Genomic DNA, 22,904 nt, shown 5'->3' on the forward strand with positions numbered 1-22,904 from the left:
AATATATATATATATATATATATATATATATATATATATATATATATATATATATATATATATATATATATATATATATATATATATATATATATATATATATATATATGGAAGGCATTCCCTTTCAACTTTCAAGCTATTTATTCTCAAAAATTAGTATCTGTCCTTTGGAAGTACCCGTTGTCGCCTTACAACTATTTGCCATGCATTTGCGATTCATCGTTTTTTAGCTTTTTGAATAACATCCTATCAGATTAGTTGGTATCATTTTAAATGAACTATTTCCGGGATACTTTTGTTATCAGAATTGGCCAAACTTTTTGTTCGGTGCTGTCGATGTTACTGTAATATGATATGATGCCGACAACTTCAGTGCAAATTCCATCCTCCCAAATCACCTACTTTCCACCCCCGATTCATCACTCCATCGAATATTATCTTTGTTAAAATCGACTTAACTTTCATCATTTTCATCCTTATGAATACCATTTCGTATTACGCGATGTCCATCAGTTATCTGTAAGGCGAGCAATGGGAGATTTATATGGTGCACAAAGATTGTAGGTTTCCCTCTCTATCCCTCTCCATCTCGAGAAATTCCTTTTTAGGTTTTTCACTTCTTCCAGCTTATGTGATATTCCATGACAGAATGCATTATTGGTTCAAATTTTTGTAATTACAAGTTTGAAATTGTAATAAGTTTGAATATTTGTAATTATTCATACTTTGTAATCATTTCATAACAACCTTAGGATAATTGTTTATCCTATATTCATTGGCATCAATGAATTGATTGATTAATTTCTCCACTAGAAATCTTCTACTTTTATATGATTTGATTCCTAAAGAACTTATGATACTACATCAATAATGCATTTTCCTGTTCAGTTCTATTTCCTATATAACTTTTTTCTGTACGTAAAAGACGAATAGTCCTTGATTATATGATGCGGTAGGTTGCAGCATGAAAACTTTTTCATTTTTTAACTTTGCATTTGATTTTTAATCATAAAAAACAATCAAACGCATTTCCTTCTAAGTTGACTTGAATATTTACACCTGTAGAGAAACGAATGGGCAGGACGAGAAATCTCGGACATTACCGGTATTATTACGGTTGGTTCTCGTTCAGATATGTAATTTAATCAGTTGTACACGAAATTCCATTTCGTTAAACTTATTTTAGCTTATGAAGCTGAGTTACCTTCGTGGTTTTTTTTTCGTCGTGGACTGCTCATACTATTTATAGTTCATTAATATATTAATTGCGATGTTCGCGAATTCTTCGAATCTTTATACGATTGCAAATTCATAGCGTATAAAAATTACTGCATTATTTATTGTCCTTAAAAACACCCCTTTAAAACAGACTGAAAAACTATCAAATTTTTCATCGCCAATCTATTAATTTCCATGTTATATCAGTCCATTTCTCCTGAATCATCCATTTTTCACCTCATCGGATTTAGCTGATAAGTTGAAAGTAAATTCATTATTCCATTTTCATGGTAATCAACAAAATTCTACCACCATGAGAAATAATTCAAATTAATTATTGATGCTTTTTTCAGTTAAACTAAAGATAATTTAATAATTGTTAAGTTAAAAGTAGCTGAACCTTTTCCTCATCGTAACCTTCCCCTAATTTTTCTTTTTTTATTTTTGTTTTCTTTCTCCGCAACATTGAAATCTTTTAAGTGGTTTATTCTAATACATTACTATTTTATCGACCAGCTCTTTTTTTATATTTTTTCCCCATCTGTTTTTCATTTGTTCTTCATCACTTTTCTTTTTTTCAGAACAGTGAAACTCATTGAAAATGTTACACTAATTGAATAGTAATAGCATTAATAAGTGGAAAATTAAAATTCAATTTGTGGGATAAAATTTTTGCCAATATTAAGGACCGGTAATTAATAGATTGCGCTATAATTCTTCATTTTTTTAAATGTATTTATTTTTATTTTTATTTTATACATTTTTTTTTCCTTTCGTCTATTGGAAATTTCGACAAACAAAAACAATTTACGAATGATGGTTAATGGCTAATTCATTGTCAATAATAGAATTTTGTAAAATAATTGAATGAAATGGAAATGTGAAAAGAAATCCTTTTATGTATTCTAAACATTAACCTTTTTTACTCATAATTTGTTGATCGTTTTTATTTTATTTTATTTTATGTTTTTATTTAATAGACAAAAAATTCCTAACTTTAGTTTAATTAGTAGTTAATTGTAAACATTAAACTGAGTGTTTTTAGCCTAAAAAAAAAAAAAAAAAAAAAAACTGAAATATTTCCTAGAGCTATAAAGAAAAAGCTCGACGCGATTTTTCGCTGTCATATTAATGAGTATGTTAACAGAATTACAAGTTTTAAGCGCATTACAAGTTTGTTATATCCTTTAGAATACTGTAGAATTATTCCATGAATAATGAAATGCTGTAGCTGTAGCATTAGAAATTGCAAAATTTAGCTACATAAATCTTTGGGGAACTATTTCGCGTGTATCTATAAATAAGACGAATTAGAAAACTACGATGAAAATTATATTTTCTTGGAAGTTTGCATAACATGACATCAGAGTTGCAAAAGATTTTCTTTATTTCGATCTCAAAATCATTAGACAAAAGAAACAATACTAATGTCACATAATCATTAAGAATTGCAAAACACAACAGGTGAAGGTATATTTCAAAATGTCATCACTAAGATAAATTCCAAAGGTTCAAATTGGAAAGATAAAAAGAGCAAGAATGCTATTAGTTGTGTATAGGGTTTATATATATATATATATATCTTGGCAGTTTATGATCACTATTAGATAATACGATCAATATTTCTTCAAAGATACCGCTATTAGCGAACTCTCTCCGAAACAATAATCACATATACAATGCACAATGGTAATACCTCCAACATATACATTAAAAATTTGAATAATTTTCAAATCTTAATCACAATCCAATTTGGTAATTACTAATTAGTACATCACAACATAATCACTACTTTATGCCCATAATAATCATGGAACACCTTCGCTTTTAATCGTGACAAGCTTAATTAACAGTTTATTTTGCGCATTGTAAAGCAATTGAAAAATAGGTATTTTATTGTGTTGAAAAATAAGATTTATGAACTAGAAAAAACAATAAATTCGCTGAACATGAAATATTTTTTAAAAAAGAAAACGACTGCAATCGTTGGTTTATATTAATTAATGAAGTGATCAATTGCCAAAAGGTAATTTTCGATTTATCCTAAAGCAACAAGTCGATCAAAACAAAATTAATCGCATATAAATTTTCCAGAAAATAATAAATTCGAATTACTGTTAATGGAACTTACTTTTCAACTTATGGCATACATTTTTGGAATAATTGTTAAATTTAGATTAATAAAACAAATTGTTGACATTATTTATTATAACAAAATAGATGAAATTCTCGCTGTATTAATCATAAGGGATGACCAAAGGTGGGTCACATTATTTCCATGTAATAATTAAATTTTCTCTTCTCTAATTCATCTTTCCTTATCCCAATTTCATTATCGTCTACCTTTCTTCTTATCCTACAAAAATATTTGATGAAAATTTTATTGTAAAATTGAAATCCTTCATTTAGAATTACTGCAATCGATTTGAAAACTTCTTTTTTAAATTTATTTCATTCACTAATTTAATTCTCCACCTTTTATTCCAATTAATTTCTTCCTTTTTTCTTTCTCATTGCATATGTACAAAAGCAGTATAAGAATTTTTTTTAAATTATCATCAGAATTTTAATAATTAATTACCAAAATCTTCACCAAATTATCTCTTTATCATAATTAATATTTCATTCACTTTCTCATTTTGCTTTTTTTCTTCTTCAATTTCAAATAATTGGAATTTAAAAAAAAAGTTGCAGTGCAAATGAGTAATATTGAAGATGACGAAAGTGATGAAGAAGATGGAAACATTCTTTCATCATCATCTGATTTATTGCCTAAAATATATTCGAAATCATAGAGTTTTATGAATAGCAAAGATATCATGCTTAAACATGAAAATATTATCAAACATACTGGAAATTCTGAAATTACCAAAATTAATTCATTAAAAAAAATTTCCTCTCTGCCAAACTTAAACAATCATCCGAAGATACGTTCATTTCTTCGGGATTTCCGGAAATTATTCACAAAAAGTAAAACCTTAATGGATACCACCACTATTATTACTACTACCGCTGCCATTACTACTACCACTACTGCTACTACTATGATTACTACTACTACTACTATTGCTACTACTACTACTACTACTACTACTACTACTATTGCTACTACTACTACTACTACTACTGCTATACGTAGCACAGAGATTCAGAACGAAGTGAAAGATTTAAATGACTTTGCCATCCAGTTAAGGAAAAAATCCCGATCTTGGTCACATCATGAAACTCGGGAAATTTTCCGGAAATGTCAAAAATCTACTAATAAGCGCATTTATTCGCCAATTCATGCATTACAAAATAATCAAAATATGCTATTTATGAATCAAATTGTTACCAAATGTGAATATACCGTATACGTAAAGGTATCCTTCTTTATTGGAATTTGTTAACATTTCATAGTGCTACTAAGTAATAATTTTAAGTTAACATACCGGTAATTAAATGATAATCTCTTGTTATTACGGTAAATATTATTTCTATTGTAACAGATATCCCTCGTTATGCGGTTTTTTTCTCGTTATACGGTCACGGTTTTTTCTTTTTTATGTTACAGTAACTATCATTACCAATATCATCCACAATGATTCCTTAAGAATTTCTTTTCATTTTCCAAAAATACTTTTTAAGATTATCTGGTTAACAAGAATATTAGGATATCTTACCAGTCTGCTTACCAATCCATGATTTCAGTATATTTTCTGGAAATCATTCGATTAATGTATTTGCTAAATTTTGATATGAATACCGAACAGTATTAATGTTAATAGTTCTATCAATTTCTTGCAACAATATTATCATATCAATTAAGGAAGACATATTGAGGAGATGACAAATGAAAATTATGTTGTAATTGATACAAATTTGGAATTCTTTAAATAAATAAATTTTTGAATAATTCAGGATTTCTCGGCAGGAATATTCCACGAATGCATGACAATCAGATCAGTGTAATAATAGTATTAACAGTTTTTTCAAACTAACAGAATCAGAAAAAATAAAAATTAGAAGTACAAAAAGGCAAATCAATGAAACGAATAATAATAATAACAATAATTCCATGTGGATCCATCGAATATGCAAGAGAAATGATTCAGGTTATAAATGATAAAGTTCTTTTCTTTTTTTTATTCATAATTTGCTACATTTATAAAAATATATGGAAATGCTTTTGTTTCTTCGCATATTTCAAATACCAATGACATAATGCATTGTAAAAAGAGAAGTTTTAAAGTATTTTGGCAGATCCAACTTTGTATTTAAACATTTTACAATTCGTAATTATTATTTTAAATCATTGTTTTCAAGCATTTGTCTTTTTTGAATTCGATAAAAAAAATTGGTTTTAAAACAGAAAAAATTTTTTTGATTTATAAAAATAATAAAAATTTTCATTTTGTTTTTTTTCTTTTTAATTCTGAACAAACAAATTAATTTTTGATTGATCTCAATATGTATTAAAAGAAGATAATCATCGGCTTCCAATGCAAATATTTATATGAACTAACTTTACTAACTCACTTTATGATATTTGGAAAAAATTTCTTCTTTTTGCATTTTGTTAAAAATGCTCAAAGATGTGTCAAAAGATTTTTTTCTAATTACAATAATACTTCATCCGTTTTTTTAAAAATTTTCTTTTTTACATATTTGCAGTTTGAACTAAAATATTAAAACAAGTTTATGCAACATAGCTGCTGAAATTTCAAGCACCTAGCTAATAATAAGTTAAGAGGTTGTTTAAAACAAAATTTAATAAGCTTTTAATTTTAATTTGCCAAGTTATTTTTCATCCAATTTAATTCAAGTATTTTTCGCTTATATAAAGATTTAAAACAAAAAAAAGTGTAAAGTTTGCTAATCAGTTGCTAACAAGAAGATTAGTCGGTGAAGTTTTTTTTCTAATTACACTTTGTAAATTTTAACTTTTCAAAATTCTTTGCCTGTTTGACCTATGACCTATTTAGCATTGGTGATATTAAAACAATTTTGAATCCAAAATTTGAAACATGAGTTTCTTTTCATTGTTAAATATCAAAAGCAAAGAACTTTTGTTTATAATCCTATCTGTTTGTTCTATTTGATTAAAAATTCAAAAAATGCTGAGGCAGTTAGACTATCTTTAATCAGTGGCATTTAACAGCACAATGATAAGTAATTGTTAATTTCCAGGAAAGATTTTAATTGTAAGAATTAACAAATATGCCTTTCCTTAGCAGTTTACTTCCATATTATCACCATTGTCTAAATTCTTAATAAAAATTAATCTCTCTGAAATTTGCAAAATTTAGATGTTGAAAATTGTCAAGTCCACAGAAAATTTTCTAAAAATTTCTACCACATTATTCTTAGTAATGATTTGTGTTGAAATGAACCATAAGAAAAGTAAAGAGCAAAGATCATAAGTTTTTGTGTACAAATATTGTTTGTTTTTTATATAAAATACTTTTGTAGTTTTTCATCAAACATTAATTTCAAGCATTTTGATAAAAAACTGAAAACCAAAATTTGAAGTTTGAATAGCAATTCGCATTTTACTTTTTTCTTTTGCATAACTTTTAAGAAGCTAATTTAAATGGACTAGAAGATAGATCCATTGGACATTCAGATGTTTAGTTCTCATTTTCGACCCCAATATGCTGCATTTTTCCTTTTTTTATTTATTCATTTATTTTTTTAACCAGTTTAACATACAATTTAATTAGTTTACATTATATTTTCCACAATTAATCCCTCTTAAAATGAGCGTCCTTTTTTTTATTTTGAAACTACCACTGACCATTCAATGACAAATCGGAGGGAAAATGAAGTTGAACAGTATTTTTGGGAATATAATTGTATCGTAAAATGGAAAAATTTTATTTTGGGAAAGAATGAAAAGGAAAAATTTCACAGAATCGGAATTAAATTTTGCTTTTCATTTAGAAAAATTGAATTAGGCTTAGACTGATTTCCATTGTGCTAAAATAAGAATGGAAGAAAAAAGCTGAAATTGAACGGACCCAGATTAAGCTTATTCAAAAGAACCAGACTAGGCTCTTTAGAAGGAAAATGGATGAAGTAGCTTCTGCTCTTAAATTAGGTGTAAGTTTTAAATTAAATGTAGACTAACTGGATATAATTGAATTAGATGTAACTTAAATTCGAAGTAATTTTTTAAATCAAATGTAAAACACTTTTGAAAATCTGGTGAATTTAACACTTTTTTTAGAAAAATTAAAAGTACTGAGACGAAGTGCTTTTCAGTGCTAAACGAAAATGGTGTTCAAAAATTCAAAGTGTATGGATATTTTTGTCGCGTACGTTTTTATCAAGCGTACGCTATCCTTCAAGGTTATACGAAGTTTTTAAAGTTGAAAATTCATCTTCCATATAAGAATATTCAGCAAATTCGACTAATTTACGCCAATGAAAATTTGGAACAAATTATGGTCAGTTTTTTTTTTTTTTTTTTTTACAATTACTGGAAATATTACACAAATTGCTGTAAAGAAGACAATTCCAATTAGTCACAACGAATTGGCAAAATTAATTAATTAGTCATTTACCCTGAATAAGGTTATCAATACGAAATCATTTATCATACCAATCGATTAATTTATTCGAGGAATTTCAGCGAATCGATTTATCGAAATTCTTAGATATAAAGGAGAAATCTCCGATCTTCTCCTAGTTTCATCTATTTTTTTTTTCTTATTTTTCATCTTCACCTTTGCTTTTCCAATCATTTTTAAATTATGAAACATAATTTTTATCGGTAAAAAATTTAATTTCATGTTTTTCGTTAAATCATTTTTCTTTTGCCACTATAAAATGCATTCTTATTTACAATGAGCAATATACAGTTATGCATCAGAAATAAAAGAAATTTCAATTTAATTTGCAAAATTAAATAAATTCATCAAAAGCAATGGAATGGCAGCAAATTTTATTTTTATCAAATTTTTGAGTTTTTTAAAACTTTCCATTCAATTTAAGACGAAAATTGTGTAAAATTGTTGAAATTAAGAATTTTTCCTTTTTTGATTAAATTAATCAAATTTTATTCATTTCTCTTAACTTAAATCAAATCTTAATATCTGAATTGGTATACCGATGTTAATTTCATAACTGCGTTTATTACTTAATTAAATTATCTATTCTATTTGAAAATTGAGGGAATTCATTTAGTTATACTAACGATAAGTTAATTTAAAATTGAAAAATTGAACTTTCCTCAATTCAATCAATTATTTTTGATTTTATTTTTTCTTAACTTCATCCAATCACTTTTTATTAGCTCTAAAATCTGGCTATTATTCAGTGAATAAATGTCATTTGAAGGGATATTTGTTAGCTTTAATCTAACTTTCCTTTTTATCGCTAAATTAATTTTTCTTTTTTTTGAAGTAAAATTCTTTAAATATTTTATTGGAAATTTTTCTCATCCACTAATCGTTTGTGAATTAAAAAATATTTTTCACTACTTATTTGCGAACTAGTTAAAAATAAAATGATGTTAGGAAATACGAAAATAATTGAGTAAAAGTTTGCTTTTTCAAATTTAAAATTTGTAACAATTAGTCCCTTTAATAAAATTTCGAAATTACGATACGGTGACAAGATTTCTCAAAAAATGAAAGAAAGAGGGAGGATAAAAAAGGAGAGAAAAGGAGAAAGAGAGAGGAAGAAGTAAGTAAAGGTTCAAAGAAATTCTATGATTTTTTTTTTCTTGTTAACAGCAGTTGTGCAGAGATTAGAAGTTTTCGACTTATTTTTTTATTTTTTTTCCAATAGTTAGCATCTTCACATTTTACTCATTGTGCCACTTAGATATCCCGGATAAACTCTCGGGTGATTGTTTAAAATTTACATAATAAATGTTGATGAATGACTAAATAAATTAATTGCTATTAATTGGTGCAAAAAGAAAGTTTGATTTTATTATTGCATTGATTGAATTATTACAAAATTATTGATCAATCGGTCGATTGGTTGATTAATTGATTAATTGATTGATTGATTGACTGGTTTGAATATCTTTTTAACTAAATGTATTTTCTCATTACTTGCAAATCATTTCGAAATATTTCAGCAAATTATTGCAAGCATTTTATCGTATTTCTAAAATTTTTCCCCTCTTAACAAATGCTGAATTCCCATTATTTCATTATATTAAAATCGAAATTAATTTGTTAACTAAAATTTCAGGTCAAAATGGTACGACGGAAAATTCGGTTTACATCAAAACGGCATATTTTCAAAGATCTTTGCGAATTATGGCGCACTACAATTACTTTAGCAAATGAAAATAAAAGGGTAAGATGAAATTTGCAAAAAGAATAAAAAACTATTTAAATTATTAAATCTTCAATTTAATTATCACATTTGGAAATTTTTAAAATTTTCTATCGCAGAAGTAATCCATCCTAAATGCTATGCTTAATCATTTGTATAGTTGTTTAATCGATTAATTGGTTAATTAATAACTTTTTTTCCTTTTTTGGCTCAATTCCTTGTTCATCGATCAGAATCATCATTCTATGTAACATATTGAAATAAATCTGATCGAAAATTTAATCTTTGACTATTCCATCATTTGCTTTTTTTTTTTTACTTAATTTTATCAAATTAAAAATGTTCAAAATATATAAATTTTTGACATTTATTGCTTATAAAATCAATATTCTATCGTTCCTTCCACTTTTTTGTCTAAATTTATAAAATTTTTCCAATTTCATTTTTATTTTTAAAAAATTATTTCTAAATTTTTGCAATTTTTCAAACTAGCATATCAAAATTTATCAAAAATAGAAATGGTTAGTTTAATTTTATGAGCGATAAATTTACATAATAGAAGATTATCAAAAACATTTCATTTTTTTGCATTCATCAATTCAATCGATTTATTGTCAATTATATGGTGATAGATATGGTGCTGTTAGTATGTTATTGTTACCGTTATGTAAAGTGATAAATGATGGCTTCTAACTTCTTTATGATAACTTATGAGTGATTAGTTAAGATATGTAATATTGTTATGTGTCAATTTAATTCACCTAGATAAAGTAGATATTTCAAACTTTAACTTATCCGAAGTTAATATAACTTCGGAAAAAGAGCGGGAAGGTAAAGCAAATTAATCGGACGAGTGGAAAAAGTAAGATGAATTGATTAAATCATTTAGATGATAGAAATTATATGCTTCATTTATTTAAAGTTCATTATCTACATATTTGGCCAATTTTTTCGTCCTTTTTTTTAATCAAAATAATCATTTCAACTTTTCTAATAGCAATAATGATCATTCTTAAATGAGTGAAAATTTGATAATTTTAATTGGACAGAGGTAATTTATGCAAACAGATAATAATAGGTTTTTGGAAACTTTCCAAAAATTGGTTTCCAGCCAAACTATAAATCATTTAATTTTTTTCTTTTTAATGATTATTTTAACAGATTCAACGGAATGAAATGAAACTTTTTGTTTGTCAAAAAAAAGTTATGAATAATAACCGTTCCTTAGCATATTTAGCTTTTTGTGATGGCATAATTTTTAAATAATAGAAAGAAATTACATTTAGAGAGATATAATCATTGAATGGAAGATAATATACTGTTTCATTTGAGAAAAAAAAAAAACAATCATCAAACGATTAGAGAGAAATATTTCTTGAAATGCTAAAAAATTAATAAAGAGAAGTGAAAGATAACAAAAACTGATTGTGGAACTTTTTTTTCCGGATGAGAGGAAAAATTAACCGGATGAATGGATAGGATGACAAATTTCACTTTTTATATATTATTTACATTATAAACGTTGCTAAAACTTGTCGCGAAACAAATTTATGGATTGAAAAATCGTCAAAATTTAACAAATTCATAGCATTCTAGAGTTTTGAACATGAAATAATACAAGCTCAGTCATAATTAAAGGTTTAGCTACGAGTATTTAGGCTTATCATTGTCAACTAATCGTAGTCTCACAATCAGGAAAATCTGGTTAGGGAAATATTAAACTTTTGGTGGAACTTTCACATTCGCATTATGCAAAAATCTTATAGTGTAAATAATTTGTGCAACAAAATGATAATAAATAAAGAAGGATTGTTAACTGACTAGTAGTATTATTTTGGACAATCAAAACTGATAATATTATCACATTCATTTTTCAACAAATGCTACCTTATTTTTCGTGAAAATTGATTGCATGTGTATAAAAATTTCATTCATTTTTTATAAATCCAGCCAATTGAAATAAAAAAAAGAGCTATAAAAAGTTTTGAACCAATTTATTTCAATTAAAATTAAACATTTAAAATTAACTTTAAATATTTCGAATCATTATTAACTTCAAATTAATTGCCTAAAAATGAAGTATTAAAATTTTTATTTTCCAGAAATTGCTCCGATCATTATCTAATGCAAAAGCAAACGTAACAGCTGCTGAATCAACCCTCAAAACAAATTCTTCAAAAGCAATTTCATTTAATTCCAACAAATGCATTGTATGCTTTTTTTAATTATTCAAATTTTTCTGAGTATTGCACAGGCTGATGTTAATTGAAAAATAAGCAGTTTTCATCCTTTTGTTTGCATGCATGCATTTTTTTTTCTGCTAATTTTATATAAACAATTTGTTTGGTTTGCATATTTCAATCTCAAAAATTTATGCAATAAAATTTTTATTCCTCTCATTTTTTTATATTCTTTTCTCTTTATTCAATGAAAAATTCTGATTTATTTATTTACTTTTTTTTCGTATACAATTTTTATGGGCCTATTTTCCATTCAACTAATTAACTAATTAAATTTAATAATTATTTAAATTTTTTAGTTTTTTTCTGTGATAAATCCAAACATATTTCACACCATTATCCAATTTTTTATAAATAATTTCTGGGAGAAGATAAAATTGAATGATATGAAGATAATCTCTGCTATCATTTAAATAATATTACTCATAAATATATGCAAATTTTCAGGCTTTTCCGAAATGTCTTTCTTTTTAATTTTAACATTTTTAAAATATTGAAATCCTTAAGATATTCCCTTCCTAATAACTTTAACTCTTATTGTTTAAAAAAGTCAATGATATTTTATCATAGTAAATTTGATATGAGAAAATTATATCAGTAATTCTTTATATATTGGCTTAAACAATTTGCTTTTTTTAAAATTTTTCATTTTTTAAATATTGTTTTTTTTTTGAATATAAATCTTAAGTTCAATGAATATTTTGGTTTAGAAATTTGAAATTCAATTTTAAATTTGAAACTTTTTCAGCTTTTTTTCTTTCTTTGTTGTTTATTCAATTCCCGCTTTCAATCAATTAACAATGGTGGAAAGTTGAAGGAATGACTTTTGGAAATCACTTCCACTTAGTTACATCATTTTATCGCTGCTACTTCCTTTTTCTCTTCTAGCCTCTTCGACATGATAATTTTCTCCCGCTATTTCCACTGAACTCCCCGCCCTGATGCTCTTCCCCGCTCTTTCACTTATGTCGGAATACTTCTAACAACGAAGAATATTTCTATCTTTTTGTTAGCTTAAAATTCAATCCATAACAGAAATCAATGAATTTTTACGCCGCTTTATGCATCTATCTAGCTTTATTTTTTCATGTCTGTTTTATTCATATGGTCTTGGCTTTCAGCTAGTAAAGAGTAAAGTATGAGCCTTAAGGCTTAGGCTGTTAGCATGTAAATGCAATCCATAATATGTGAGACTTTTCCATCTCTCACTTTTACAATTTACTCACATCATTTTCTGTTTTCTTTTTCATTCTCACATTGTTTTTATGCCAATAATCTTTTTCTTTTACTATTTTTGCCATTTTTTTGAATTTTTAAAGTTGAAAAGTTCGAAAATTTTGAAAATTGCGAACTTTTACGAAATTATTTTAATTAAATTTATTGTTGGAAGGAAAATTTTTGAGGAAAAACGTTATTATATCGAATGAATGTATAACAGTTAATTTCCAAAATTTAGTAAATTTTAGAGATAAGTTTCTTTAGGAAGGATTATTTATGATGATAGCAAGCAAAGTGCAAACTACAAACCACAGACATAAATTGCAGATAACAAACAAACTGCAGACTGCATATAGATGCATGTTGCAAAGTAGCAATTAGAAACTTTGTGAAATATACAAATACATATAGATAGCACGGTTTGTGGATGCTAATCCATTTAATTAAAAATTGGAAATTGAAATATATTGATTTCGAATTTGTGAAAAAAATACGATTAATGAATCCAAATATTGTATAGCATGTGCTAGACGGAAATGATGTGGAACAAAATGAGCAGCAAAGATTACTAGTACAGAAATTGAGTTACGATTCAGCAGCTACTGATAATGATAACGATGATAACGATGGAATGGATAAAATAAATTTCACACCGTTTGTTTCATTTTTCAATTTCATTCAATTGTTTTATACAAATTTATTATCAAATGAATAAGCATTTTGGTCAAATGAAAGTTGTCGCTAATATCACAAGTAGAAACAAAGGAACAATAATCCCCTTTGTTAAAAGTCAAACATCTTTGTTTTATATGCTCATATCGTCTTATGTTTGCGCTAACAAAGAACCCTATATGCTAGTGGGTGCTCCATAAGGAAGCTACTACCTATAATCATAAAACGGTACAAGGATTTTCCACAAAAGATAATTAGTACAGAAATTGGGTTACGGTTCAACCGCTTCCTACTAATGGAGGAATACGGTTCAATCACTTCCCACAAAAGGAAGTGAAGGATCCTAAGCGCCAAGTTATTTTACAAATGTGCTTCATCGAGGTCGGTTGGAGATACGATATCGGGCATCATTTGGTCTCCTTTGTTCTTAGTGGTTCTGTCATCAAATTGTTGTGTTGATATCGTAACTGCTAAGTTCGTTGCTGTATTAATAAATTTATCGTAATAAAAGGTTTAATTACCAAGTTTGAGGTACCCAAAGAAGCGAAAGAACCCTCAGTTTTTGTCACGGTTGAAGGAAAACAGCGACAAAATTTAACATATAAATAGAATGGAAAGTTGTAAGATAAAAAAAAAGACAAATTTAAGAAAGTTTGAATAAGAAGTGATGGGTAAAGAATTGTGATAAGTAATCGAGACAATAGAATTAAATAAGTATTTTTCTTTTAATTTGATCCTAACTTTAAATTTAATTCTTTAAACTTAATCCTTTAGAGGTAATGGAATTAAATAGGTATCATAAGTAACGTGAAATGTATTATATAAAGGATAAAATGGAAATGTTTTTTTCAACTAATTTTTCCTTCAAATTTTTCGAAAAATTATATATTTTAGTTTAGTTGCTAACAAATAAGTATTGTTTTGCCTTAAAGAAGCTGTAAAGTAAAATCAAAAAAAAAAAAGAAATTATTAATTGTAGAAATGAATTATTATCTGAAACAGTAGCGTGTACAACTGTTTCATCAACGTTATCATTGTCATCACTGACTGGGCCAACAGCAATGATCGATGTTCCGGATTCAGAATTTCCCGTTGATAGTGACGGTAGTACGAAGAGATGCCATAGAAACAGTAACAATGATACTACTGAGAATATCAGTAAGTTTTCCGTTTTTTAAATTCCTTTAATTTTGTACCTGCTTCTCTTCGGTATTTTTTTTTTTGTTTTGATAAATCTTGAAATTTTTCTTTTTTTTAAAAAAGATTTATCAAAAACTATTTTAAGAGAAAATTTTTTCCTTTTTTCCTTTTATCGAAAATTTTTTTTTTCCTAAAATCTTTTTTTCTTCGTTTGTCTTTTTTTCTCTTGTTATTTTAAAAACTTTCTAAAAATGTTAAAACGAAGTCTTAGCAAAAATCTACTAATTGGAAATTCTAAGAGAAAAACCGAGATTTATTAGCTCAAGACAAAAAAATAAATAATTAGAATTCAAAACAACTGGGAAGTTTGTAAGCATGTATCATATCGTTAGATTGAATATCAAAATATTTTAATAAAACGATTAAGTTTTGAATTTTAATAAAAGCTTATTTAGTTCAAGTTTTGGTAGTAACTTTTCAAATATTTTAGTTTTATTTCATTTTTTTTATTTTCATTTATTTCATTTATTTGTTTTATTTCATTTATTTCACTTTTTTTTTTTCAGAAACGAAATTTTCATGTCAATGTCAATCACATTTAGACCGAATATTTCTAGACAATGTTTATGCCTTAACAACAACACAACTCTTTGCTATTCTCTTTTCACCAATACCATGGTATCAACATTTGCATGAAATTGTCAACAAAACAGGTTAACATACATGTATTTGATGAAATCATTTATCCATTAAAATTTTAATTAATTAAGAATTTAAAATTTGGATTTTTGAAAATTTCCTCCAAATATTCAAAATTTGTAATTTATTTCCTTGATTTAAATAGGCAAACAATAAAATGTATTAATTCTTCGGTTCAAAATTTCAGCACATGGAAGAATGTTGAATATTGTAAGCAGTAAGTAATTTTCGTTTCCCTTTCAATATTTTATTTTTTCTAATTTTAATTTTAATTAAATTTTTCTTTTTTGATCAGATATTGTGGCATCATTTGATGAGACAATTATCTAAATGTTGATTTAGATGTAATATCGATTCTGCATTCTTCAATTAGCTTTTTCTATTACCTGATGTCATTTATATTTCATCAGTTAATGACATCATGATTATTATTGCCAGATTATGTTGCAACATCATGGACTACGGTAAATCCTGCCGTTACTGCGCGAACAGTAACCTATAATATGGCATTAAATAATACATTAGGTCCAAAAAGTACATCAGTTACTGAAAAACAGGTTATTCGTTTTAAATATTTTTGCTCTGACTTTAATTTCAATGAAAATCATTTCATTTAAGAAATTTTGAAAATCTTTTAAAAATTTCGAAAAGTTACAAAACTTAATTTTCCTTTTCTTTCTTTTAATTCATTCTATCCCCCTTTTATTCGAAATAAATAAATGAAAAGGAAGATTAATAACACACATATTTACATCTTCATTCCTTTTTAATGTCATCTAATGTTATTATCATGTCACATAATTTCAGACATGTTACGCATTTCACGGTACCGATGAGGGATTTACCGTAATGAAAGAGATTCAAAATGCGGGTATACCATATGCTGATAATTTTACCATTCAGTGTACTTATTGTTTGATTCGAGCAGGTAACACGCAATCCAGATTACTTATACACGGTGCAATGATACAAAAGAAAAGTATTTGGGGCATTGTTAAAGGTAAATTTTTTTTCATTCAATTTTGAAGCGGAAATTTAAATTGGCGGAAAAAAAATATTTTAGCAACGGTAGATTTGACTCTTTTTGTTGTAATAACAACAGTAATTTTTATTGTAATAACAACTGTAATAATAATAACACACTTTTATTGCTGTCGTAGTGCTATTTACCGTATATCATTCCTACTATACTTACTGATTTAGAGATATTTTACGATAACATCAGTTTTCTTTTTTTTTTACACTCTGTATGTATATGTATCCAGTAGTAAACATACATTTGACGTAATTAATAAGGAGTGTACTGTAGTGTTATTAGTTATGTTGCATGTGTACTGTAATGTTATTAGTTATGTTACATGCAATGCGTATACTTTTCTTTTATAAATACAACTGTATAGTTTCAGGAATAATTGAAAAAAAAGTATTTTTTCAATTGTTCAGTTACATATTTTATATGAGTATTAAACCAATAATGTTACATCTTTTTTTCTTATTTCTTTTTTTTTCGTCTTTGACAAATACGTGATATTACTTAAATCACGATAGATTACTATTTCTTCTCCCTTTTATTTATCGATATATATACAATTTTCATCGAAAATATTGTAACATTTTCATTCAGCAATCATTTCAGGAATAATTGAAAAAAGTACCTACAGTGGATTAGAAACGCATTATACGGTATTAGAGGAAACGTTAAAATTACTGTGTGATGAAGAATTAGTTGAATCAAAACAAACTACAGTATCCGAGTCTGAAGCAACAAATAGTGTAATCAACAGTTCACTTCCAAAGAAATTATTAAATGGGTACGCTAATATCGATATTTCATTTCTATCAGCTAAAATTGTAGGAGTTAGTAAGTGTAAAAAAAATAAATAAATGTTTGCGTTTTTTTTTACTTTTTATTTTTGGTAAATACCACGTGATATTACTTAAATCAAGTCAGATTATTAGATATAACTCTTTGAGCATATCAATTATCGATTAATACACTTGTCTTTTCTTTTTTTGCAATCATTTTAAAAGTTTTTTAAATGAAAGAAAAAAACGTAAACAAATTTTTACAAATTAGCATGTACTTGTTTCATATATATATATATATATACATATATATATGTACTCTCCTCTTCCTTTTTCGTATTGTTTACATAATCTATTAAAATAAATTAATTGTTCAGTGGTCATTATCATAAGGGTGACTTTTTTTGTTGCCATAAAAATTTAAGAAAATTATTTGTTGCCAATAATTTTTTTTATCAAAGCAAAAGTTATAAAAAAAAGTCACTTCTTGGCTACTTGAAGTATGCCGTAAATTATTTAAAATATATAAATATGTATAAATTATTTCATTTTTTTGATGCATTTCAAAAGTTCCATTTGTGAAAATTTTGACAAAAAAAGAGATTTTACTAGAAATATTTCAATTTTAGATGTCAACTAAATTTTCATTAAAAAAAAGAAAGTGAAGAAACTGAAAGATCTCATTGTGTTGAAAATAAAAAAAAAAAAAAAGGAAAAAAAAGTTGCTGGGTTAACTTTATTAAGCAAATTTTTATTTCCCAAAAAAAAATTGAAAAATTAAAATTTCTTTTTAAAGAAAGCAAACAGTTGGCAGTTATTTATATCTGCAGAAAATACAGTAATAACAAAAGCGATTCTGTCACACAATACAACACTTCAACAGTTGTTCATTGCCGGACGACGATACTGAAACCGATTATCAATTCTGCTGAGGATAAGAGTCAGTTTTCCGTTATACCCTTCGGGTGAGAACTAACATTACTTGCACTGTTGAGAAATATGAGTTATTGATTCATTTGTTCCAAATAGCATTAATGACCAAAAAATGTTTTTTTTAAAAAAAGAAATGTATTACTTGAAGATTAAATAATTGAACGAATATAAACAATTGAAAGAATAATATATTGTCTAAATTCGCCATATTCGAGAAAAAGAAGCTTTAAATTGATGTTCGGATATTAAAGAAAGAAAATTCGAATTTAAATTTTAATTCTCCAAAAATTCGCATAATCACTTAATTTGATTAATCACATAATCACGGATATGATGATAGATATTATTAAAGAAATTTTTACAAGTCATTAAAAATTTTAAAGCAATATAACGAAGATTCGAAACAATAATACGATATGCGAAAGCTTATGCCTTAGAATCACTGATAACTATCTAATCATCAAAACAATTGAACGAAACAGTTCAATAGCTGATATTTGTTTGATATTTTAGCGATGTTACATAAACAATGTACGATCGTGACGTGTAATAATGACATACTTTTTCAACGAGACAATTCAATCAAACTTGATTAAGAAACAGAGCATACCAAATATTATTATTTTATCCATATATTTACATTAACTTAATTATATTATGTTATAAGTTCATACTATGTGGAAATTTAAATAATATCAGTGTTTCTATTTTTATTTTATTAATTTTAATCAATTTAATACACATTTTGATCAATTTAATCAATAAATATGCATTTTAACTAACCATTAATTAGCTATTTTATTATAAGTGGATAAGATGGAAAATCTAATAAAACTATGTCAAAAACATAAAATTTATTTTTTAAGAATTTATTGATTAAAAACGAAGTTTAAAATTTTACAGCTTTGAAAACTACAAACTGAAATAAAAAATAAAAAATAGACGAAGTATTAGTTTTCCATAAGTTTTATTCTATGTATATATAGAAATATTTTGCGCTTAAAACTCATACATATCATTTGTTATCACTATTTATGCAAAAATTTATTACGAAAAAATAAATTCCATTCTTTCAGATATAAAAACAGCAATAACAATGAATGATAATAATTGTATTTATGATAATGCTACAATGATTACACAACGTATAACAACCAATGCTCAAACACAAACATTAAATTATCTTAGTGATAAGGAAACTATTGGTTATTCCAATAAATTTATTATTATTCTGTAAGTTTATGAAGTGATTATTGTTTTTTTTAATTCGTCGAAAGTTTGAGATTTTTCGCGAAAATTTTAATTTCGAAATAATTATTCTTTAAAAAATATTTGTAAAGTAAACTTTTAGATTTAATTTCGCATCATTAGTTGCTTCAAATGATATAAACTTATAGTTATAAAATTAAATTGATTTAATCGACGAATAATTAATTATTTATGAAAACTTTCAGAACTTTTCAGTTTTTCATTTCTTTAAAATAACATTTTCAACTTAATTTTTTGAGATTCTGTTTAATCTTGGAATAAACAAATTGTTTATAGGCTTTCTGTGCTAATTTGTTTGCAAGTTTTCACTTACCTAAGGATCTCATATATTTTGGATGCTGATTGCGCCAGTACCAATGCAAATTCCGCCTTTATTGATGTCATCCAACAACAGTAAGTTAATGAATAATTTCGAAAATTCTTCACCAACTTATCAAATGCACTGCAAATTGAAGTATTGATAAATTTCGACCCATTATTGATTAATAATTATTTGTACATTAGCTCGATAATAAATTCAGATCCTTTATCGATTAATAATGGTGTGTGGAGTAGAACGAAATTTCAGGAATGAATTACCAATTAATGCAGAGAATTTCGAGCAATTGCAATTAGCAGGAAAAAATGTCATCTTCAAAGGTGACTTATAAACTTGCCGAAATCCTTCTAACTGATATTAAATTGATATCAGTTTTAGATACAATCCAATAAAATTTATCAAATTTTTAAAATTGAAAAAATCCTTCAAATTCTTTTCTTTTTTTTCCCATCAATTTTATGATTTTCTGAATCATAATTTTTTTTGACCATATCAATTCAATTTTATCGATGTTTTCATGGAATATTATTGTTGAAACAGATGTAACATCAATATTATTAGTTCTAATTAACTAATTAGGTAACTGGTTAATGAACCAGTTAATGAATTAATTGATGTTTGGTTACTTTAAGTTCGTTGTACTCTTTTTTTGTGAAGAATTATATTCTTTTTTTTTAATACAAATCTATGATTTCAGTTATTAAATTGTCTTTTTCCCACAATAAAAATGCACTGTTTTCATTTTCTCTTTCCATTTGTAATATTTTTAACAAATTTCGATGTCATGAAATTGTTGCAAATATTTGAAATAACAATCGAAACTGAAAGTTTTATTTTGATTTTTAGCCAGAATTGAAAATTTTAGTTTGATTTTGAAGTGCGAAAAGAAAAGGAAAAACAAAGAAATGAAATAATAAACTATCTTATTTGTCTTTGTTTACTTCGGTAACAATTGGAATTTATATTAAAATAATCATTAAATACCATAAAATCATTAAATTTACTTTTTTCAAACATTTCATTCAACAATTCCCGTACGAAATGATTTGCATAACGTTTGACGTATTACGAAAACATTGAGAAAAATCTTATATTTTTTTTGAAGTATATTTTGTATCCTTTAAATAAAAAATAAATTACATATTTTTTTTGAAATTAGCAAATTAACATTTACTAAATGATTTTATGCATTTCATTCAATAATTACCATAAGAAGCGGCTTACATCATATTTGAGCTCAATTAAGTGCTCCCTAAAATAATATCAAAAATAAAATTTCCGTAAACTTTTCTGAATATTATCTTTTTTCTTTTGCTTTCCCTTTTTTTTTAATGGCAAATTTTCCATATGATAGTCAGAAAATAGCTATGTATGAAGTTAATTATACCCTTAATTAGATTAAAAATTAAGAAATTAAACATTCAATAACTGCGGTGAACAAGGTGATGCTACAGCTTTTAGAAATTTTCTTCCAGCATCAGGTGGCTTATAAAGCGGTGAATCTGGTGGAGCTGTTGAATCACTACGTTTGAATTTTGATGAACATTGAGATAAATTACGATTCAACCTACACCTAAAAATGTCAAATGTAAATTCAAATATTTACAAGTCGTTGATGTTTTAATTTGAAGATGACAATTTTACTATAATATTCTTTTCGTTATTTTTAATCAAACTTTAAAATTATTCAGAAAGGCTCAGATGTCAGGATATCAATCTAACGGAAAAAAAATTTCGGTAAATTGAATTTATGCTAACTATAATAAGCATTTGAAATAAATCCAAAATACTTTCGAAATTTCAATAAATCAAAATAATTTCAATGAATCCAAACAAATTTTCATATTATAACATACCATTATTAAGATTTGCCATGAATAAAATTTACAAATAAAAATGAATTTGAGCAAAAAGAAAAAATCTGGTGAGCCAAAAAATTTTTTTTAATTCAAAAAAAAACAAAAACAAAAATAAGAAGGTAAAATAAACGAACTGGTAAAAAAAAAAGCCAAAACATACAAATTTTCATGATTTTTTGCTAATTTATCATCCTCCTTACAATTGACCAATGTATCATCGGAACAATTATCATCGTTATCATCATTATCATCGACCTTAGGATCATACGTTAAGTCATCACAATCATCATCATCATCATCATCATCAGTATCAAATTCTGTATTGGCGGTAAAATACGCTGTCATACCACTTAAACCACTAATACTCGAAACCTACGAACAATGTTATCATCATTATCATCAACTTTAGAATCATACGTTAAGTTATCACAATCAACACCACCATCATCATTGTTATCTGTTCATTCTCGAATTCTTTTACGTTTTTTGAATCTATAGTTTGTAATTCATGCTAATTAATAATTTTTCTATCATGCTACTATTTGTAAATTAGTCGTTGAGAAAAATCAACTCGTTAGGGAATGAAATTTATTTTTCAATCAAATGGTATCATTTATTGCATAAGTAAGATTTTGCCAATTAGCTTATTTTTAATTAAAATGAGGAAAAACTGCAAATTTGTTATTAAACAAAAAGAACAAATTTTAAATTTAATTTCAAAAAAGTAATTAAATCATTAAAAGGTAAGGATGGAACAATAAATGTTTGACTACCTTATATGCATATGCTATTCCATCATTCCCTTTTCTTCTTATGCAAAAAATAAAAAAATGAAATTTTATGATCACAAAGAGACATCTAATATTTTGTAATGCGACAGTATTTCTTCAACAAAACATTTTACCACAGCGAATAATTAAAATTGTAAAAAAGAAAAAAGAGTGGTTAAAATAGTAAATAAAATTTATTCACGACAAATAATTAAAATGGCAAAGGAAAAATTGATCATAGCGAATAATTAAAATAGGAAATAAAATTCAAATCCCAGTTTAGAGTTAAGATAATAGCACGAATTGTAAGTAACATCAGATGACACATATGTTATCAATAAAATACATGCATGTATCATAAACCTACTCTTGAATTATTTCCTGGTTGTTGAATAGTAATTACCGCTTCTACATTTAAAGCATTTCTTGATTCCGCTGATTGTAAGTCATCAACATTCCGGCTCTGTACTGCAGTATCAAGTTGTTG

The 22,904-nt window shown here is 26.0% G+C and overlaps 4 protein-coding genes across 4 annotated transcripts; 3 read left to right on the plus strand and 1 right to left on the minus strand.

Annotated features, from left to right (window-relative positions):
• Nucleotides 1–4,199: 4,199 nt before the first annotated feature.
• On the plus strand, nucleotides 4,200–5,169 carry LOAG_04742 (hypothetical protein; the record flags this gene model as incomplete). Its single annotated transcript, XM_003140279.1, has 2 exons — nucleotides 4,200–4,580; nucleotides 5,119–5,169. 2 exons carry the CDS (start codon nucleotides 4,200–4,202, stop codon nucleotides 5,167–5,169), a joined length of 432 nt encoding a protein of 143 aa, XP_003140327.1.
• A 4,242-nt stretch (nucleotides 5,170–9,411) lies between these two features.
• On the plus strand, nucleotides 9,412–14,081 carry LOAG_04743 (hypothetical protein; the record flags this gene model as incomplete). Its single annotated transcript, XM_003140280.1, has 4 exons — nucleotides 9,412–9,513; nucleotides 11,595–11,702; nucleotides 13,471–13,604; nucleotides 13,886–14,081. The coding sequence occupies 4 exons, from the start codon at nucleotides 9,412–9,414 to the stop codon at nucleotides 14,079–14,081; spliced, it is 540 nt and encodes a 179-aa protein (XP_003140328.1).
• Nucleotides 14,082–14,401: 320 nt separating this feature from the next.
• On the plus strand, nucleotides 14,402–17,354 carry LOAG_04744 (hypothetical protein; the record flags this gene model as incomplete). Its single annotated transcript, XM_020446671.1, has 7 exons — nucleotides 14,402–14,415; nucleotides 14,602–14,780; nucleotides 15,329–15,475; nucleotides 15,649–15,678; nucleotides 15,900–16,018; nucleotides 16,269–16,461; nucleotides 17,098–17,354. The coding sequence occupies 7 exons, from the start codon at nucleotides 14,402–14,404 to the stop codon at nucleotides 17,343–17,345; spliced, it is 930 nt and encodes a 309-aa protein (XP_020303017.1). The 3' UTR covers nucleotides 17,346–17,354.
• Nucleotides 17,355–21,201: 3,847 nt separating this feature from the next.
• LOAG_04745 (hypothetical protein) lies at nucleotides 21,202–21,992 on the minus strand (the record flags this gene model as incomplete). Its single annotated transcript, XM_003140282.1, has 2 exons — nucleotides 21,202–21,361; nucleotides 21,808–21,992. The coding sequence occupies 2 exons, from the start codon at nucleotides 21,990–21,992 to the stop codon at nucleotides 21,202–21,204; spliced, it is 345 nt and encodes a 114-aa protein (XP_003140330.1).
• Between the last annotated feature and the right edge of the window lie 912 nt (nucleotides 21,993–22,904).

This window comes from Loa loa (genome assembly GCF_000183805.2).
Source record: "Loa loa unplaced genomic scaffold supercont3.168, whole genome shotgun sequence".
NCBI lineage: Eukaryota > Metazoa > Nematoda > Chromadorea > Rhabditida > Onchocercidae > Loa > Loa loa.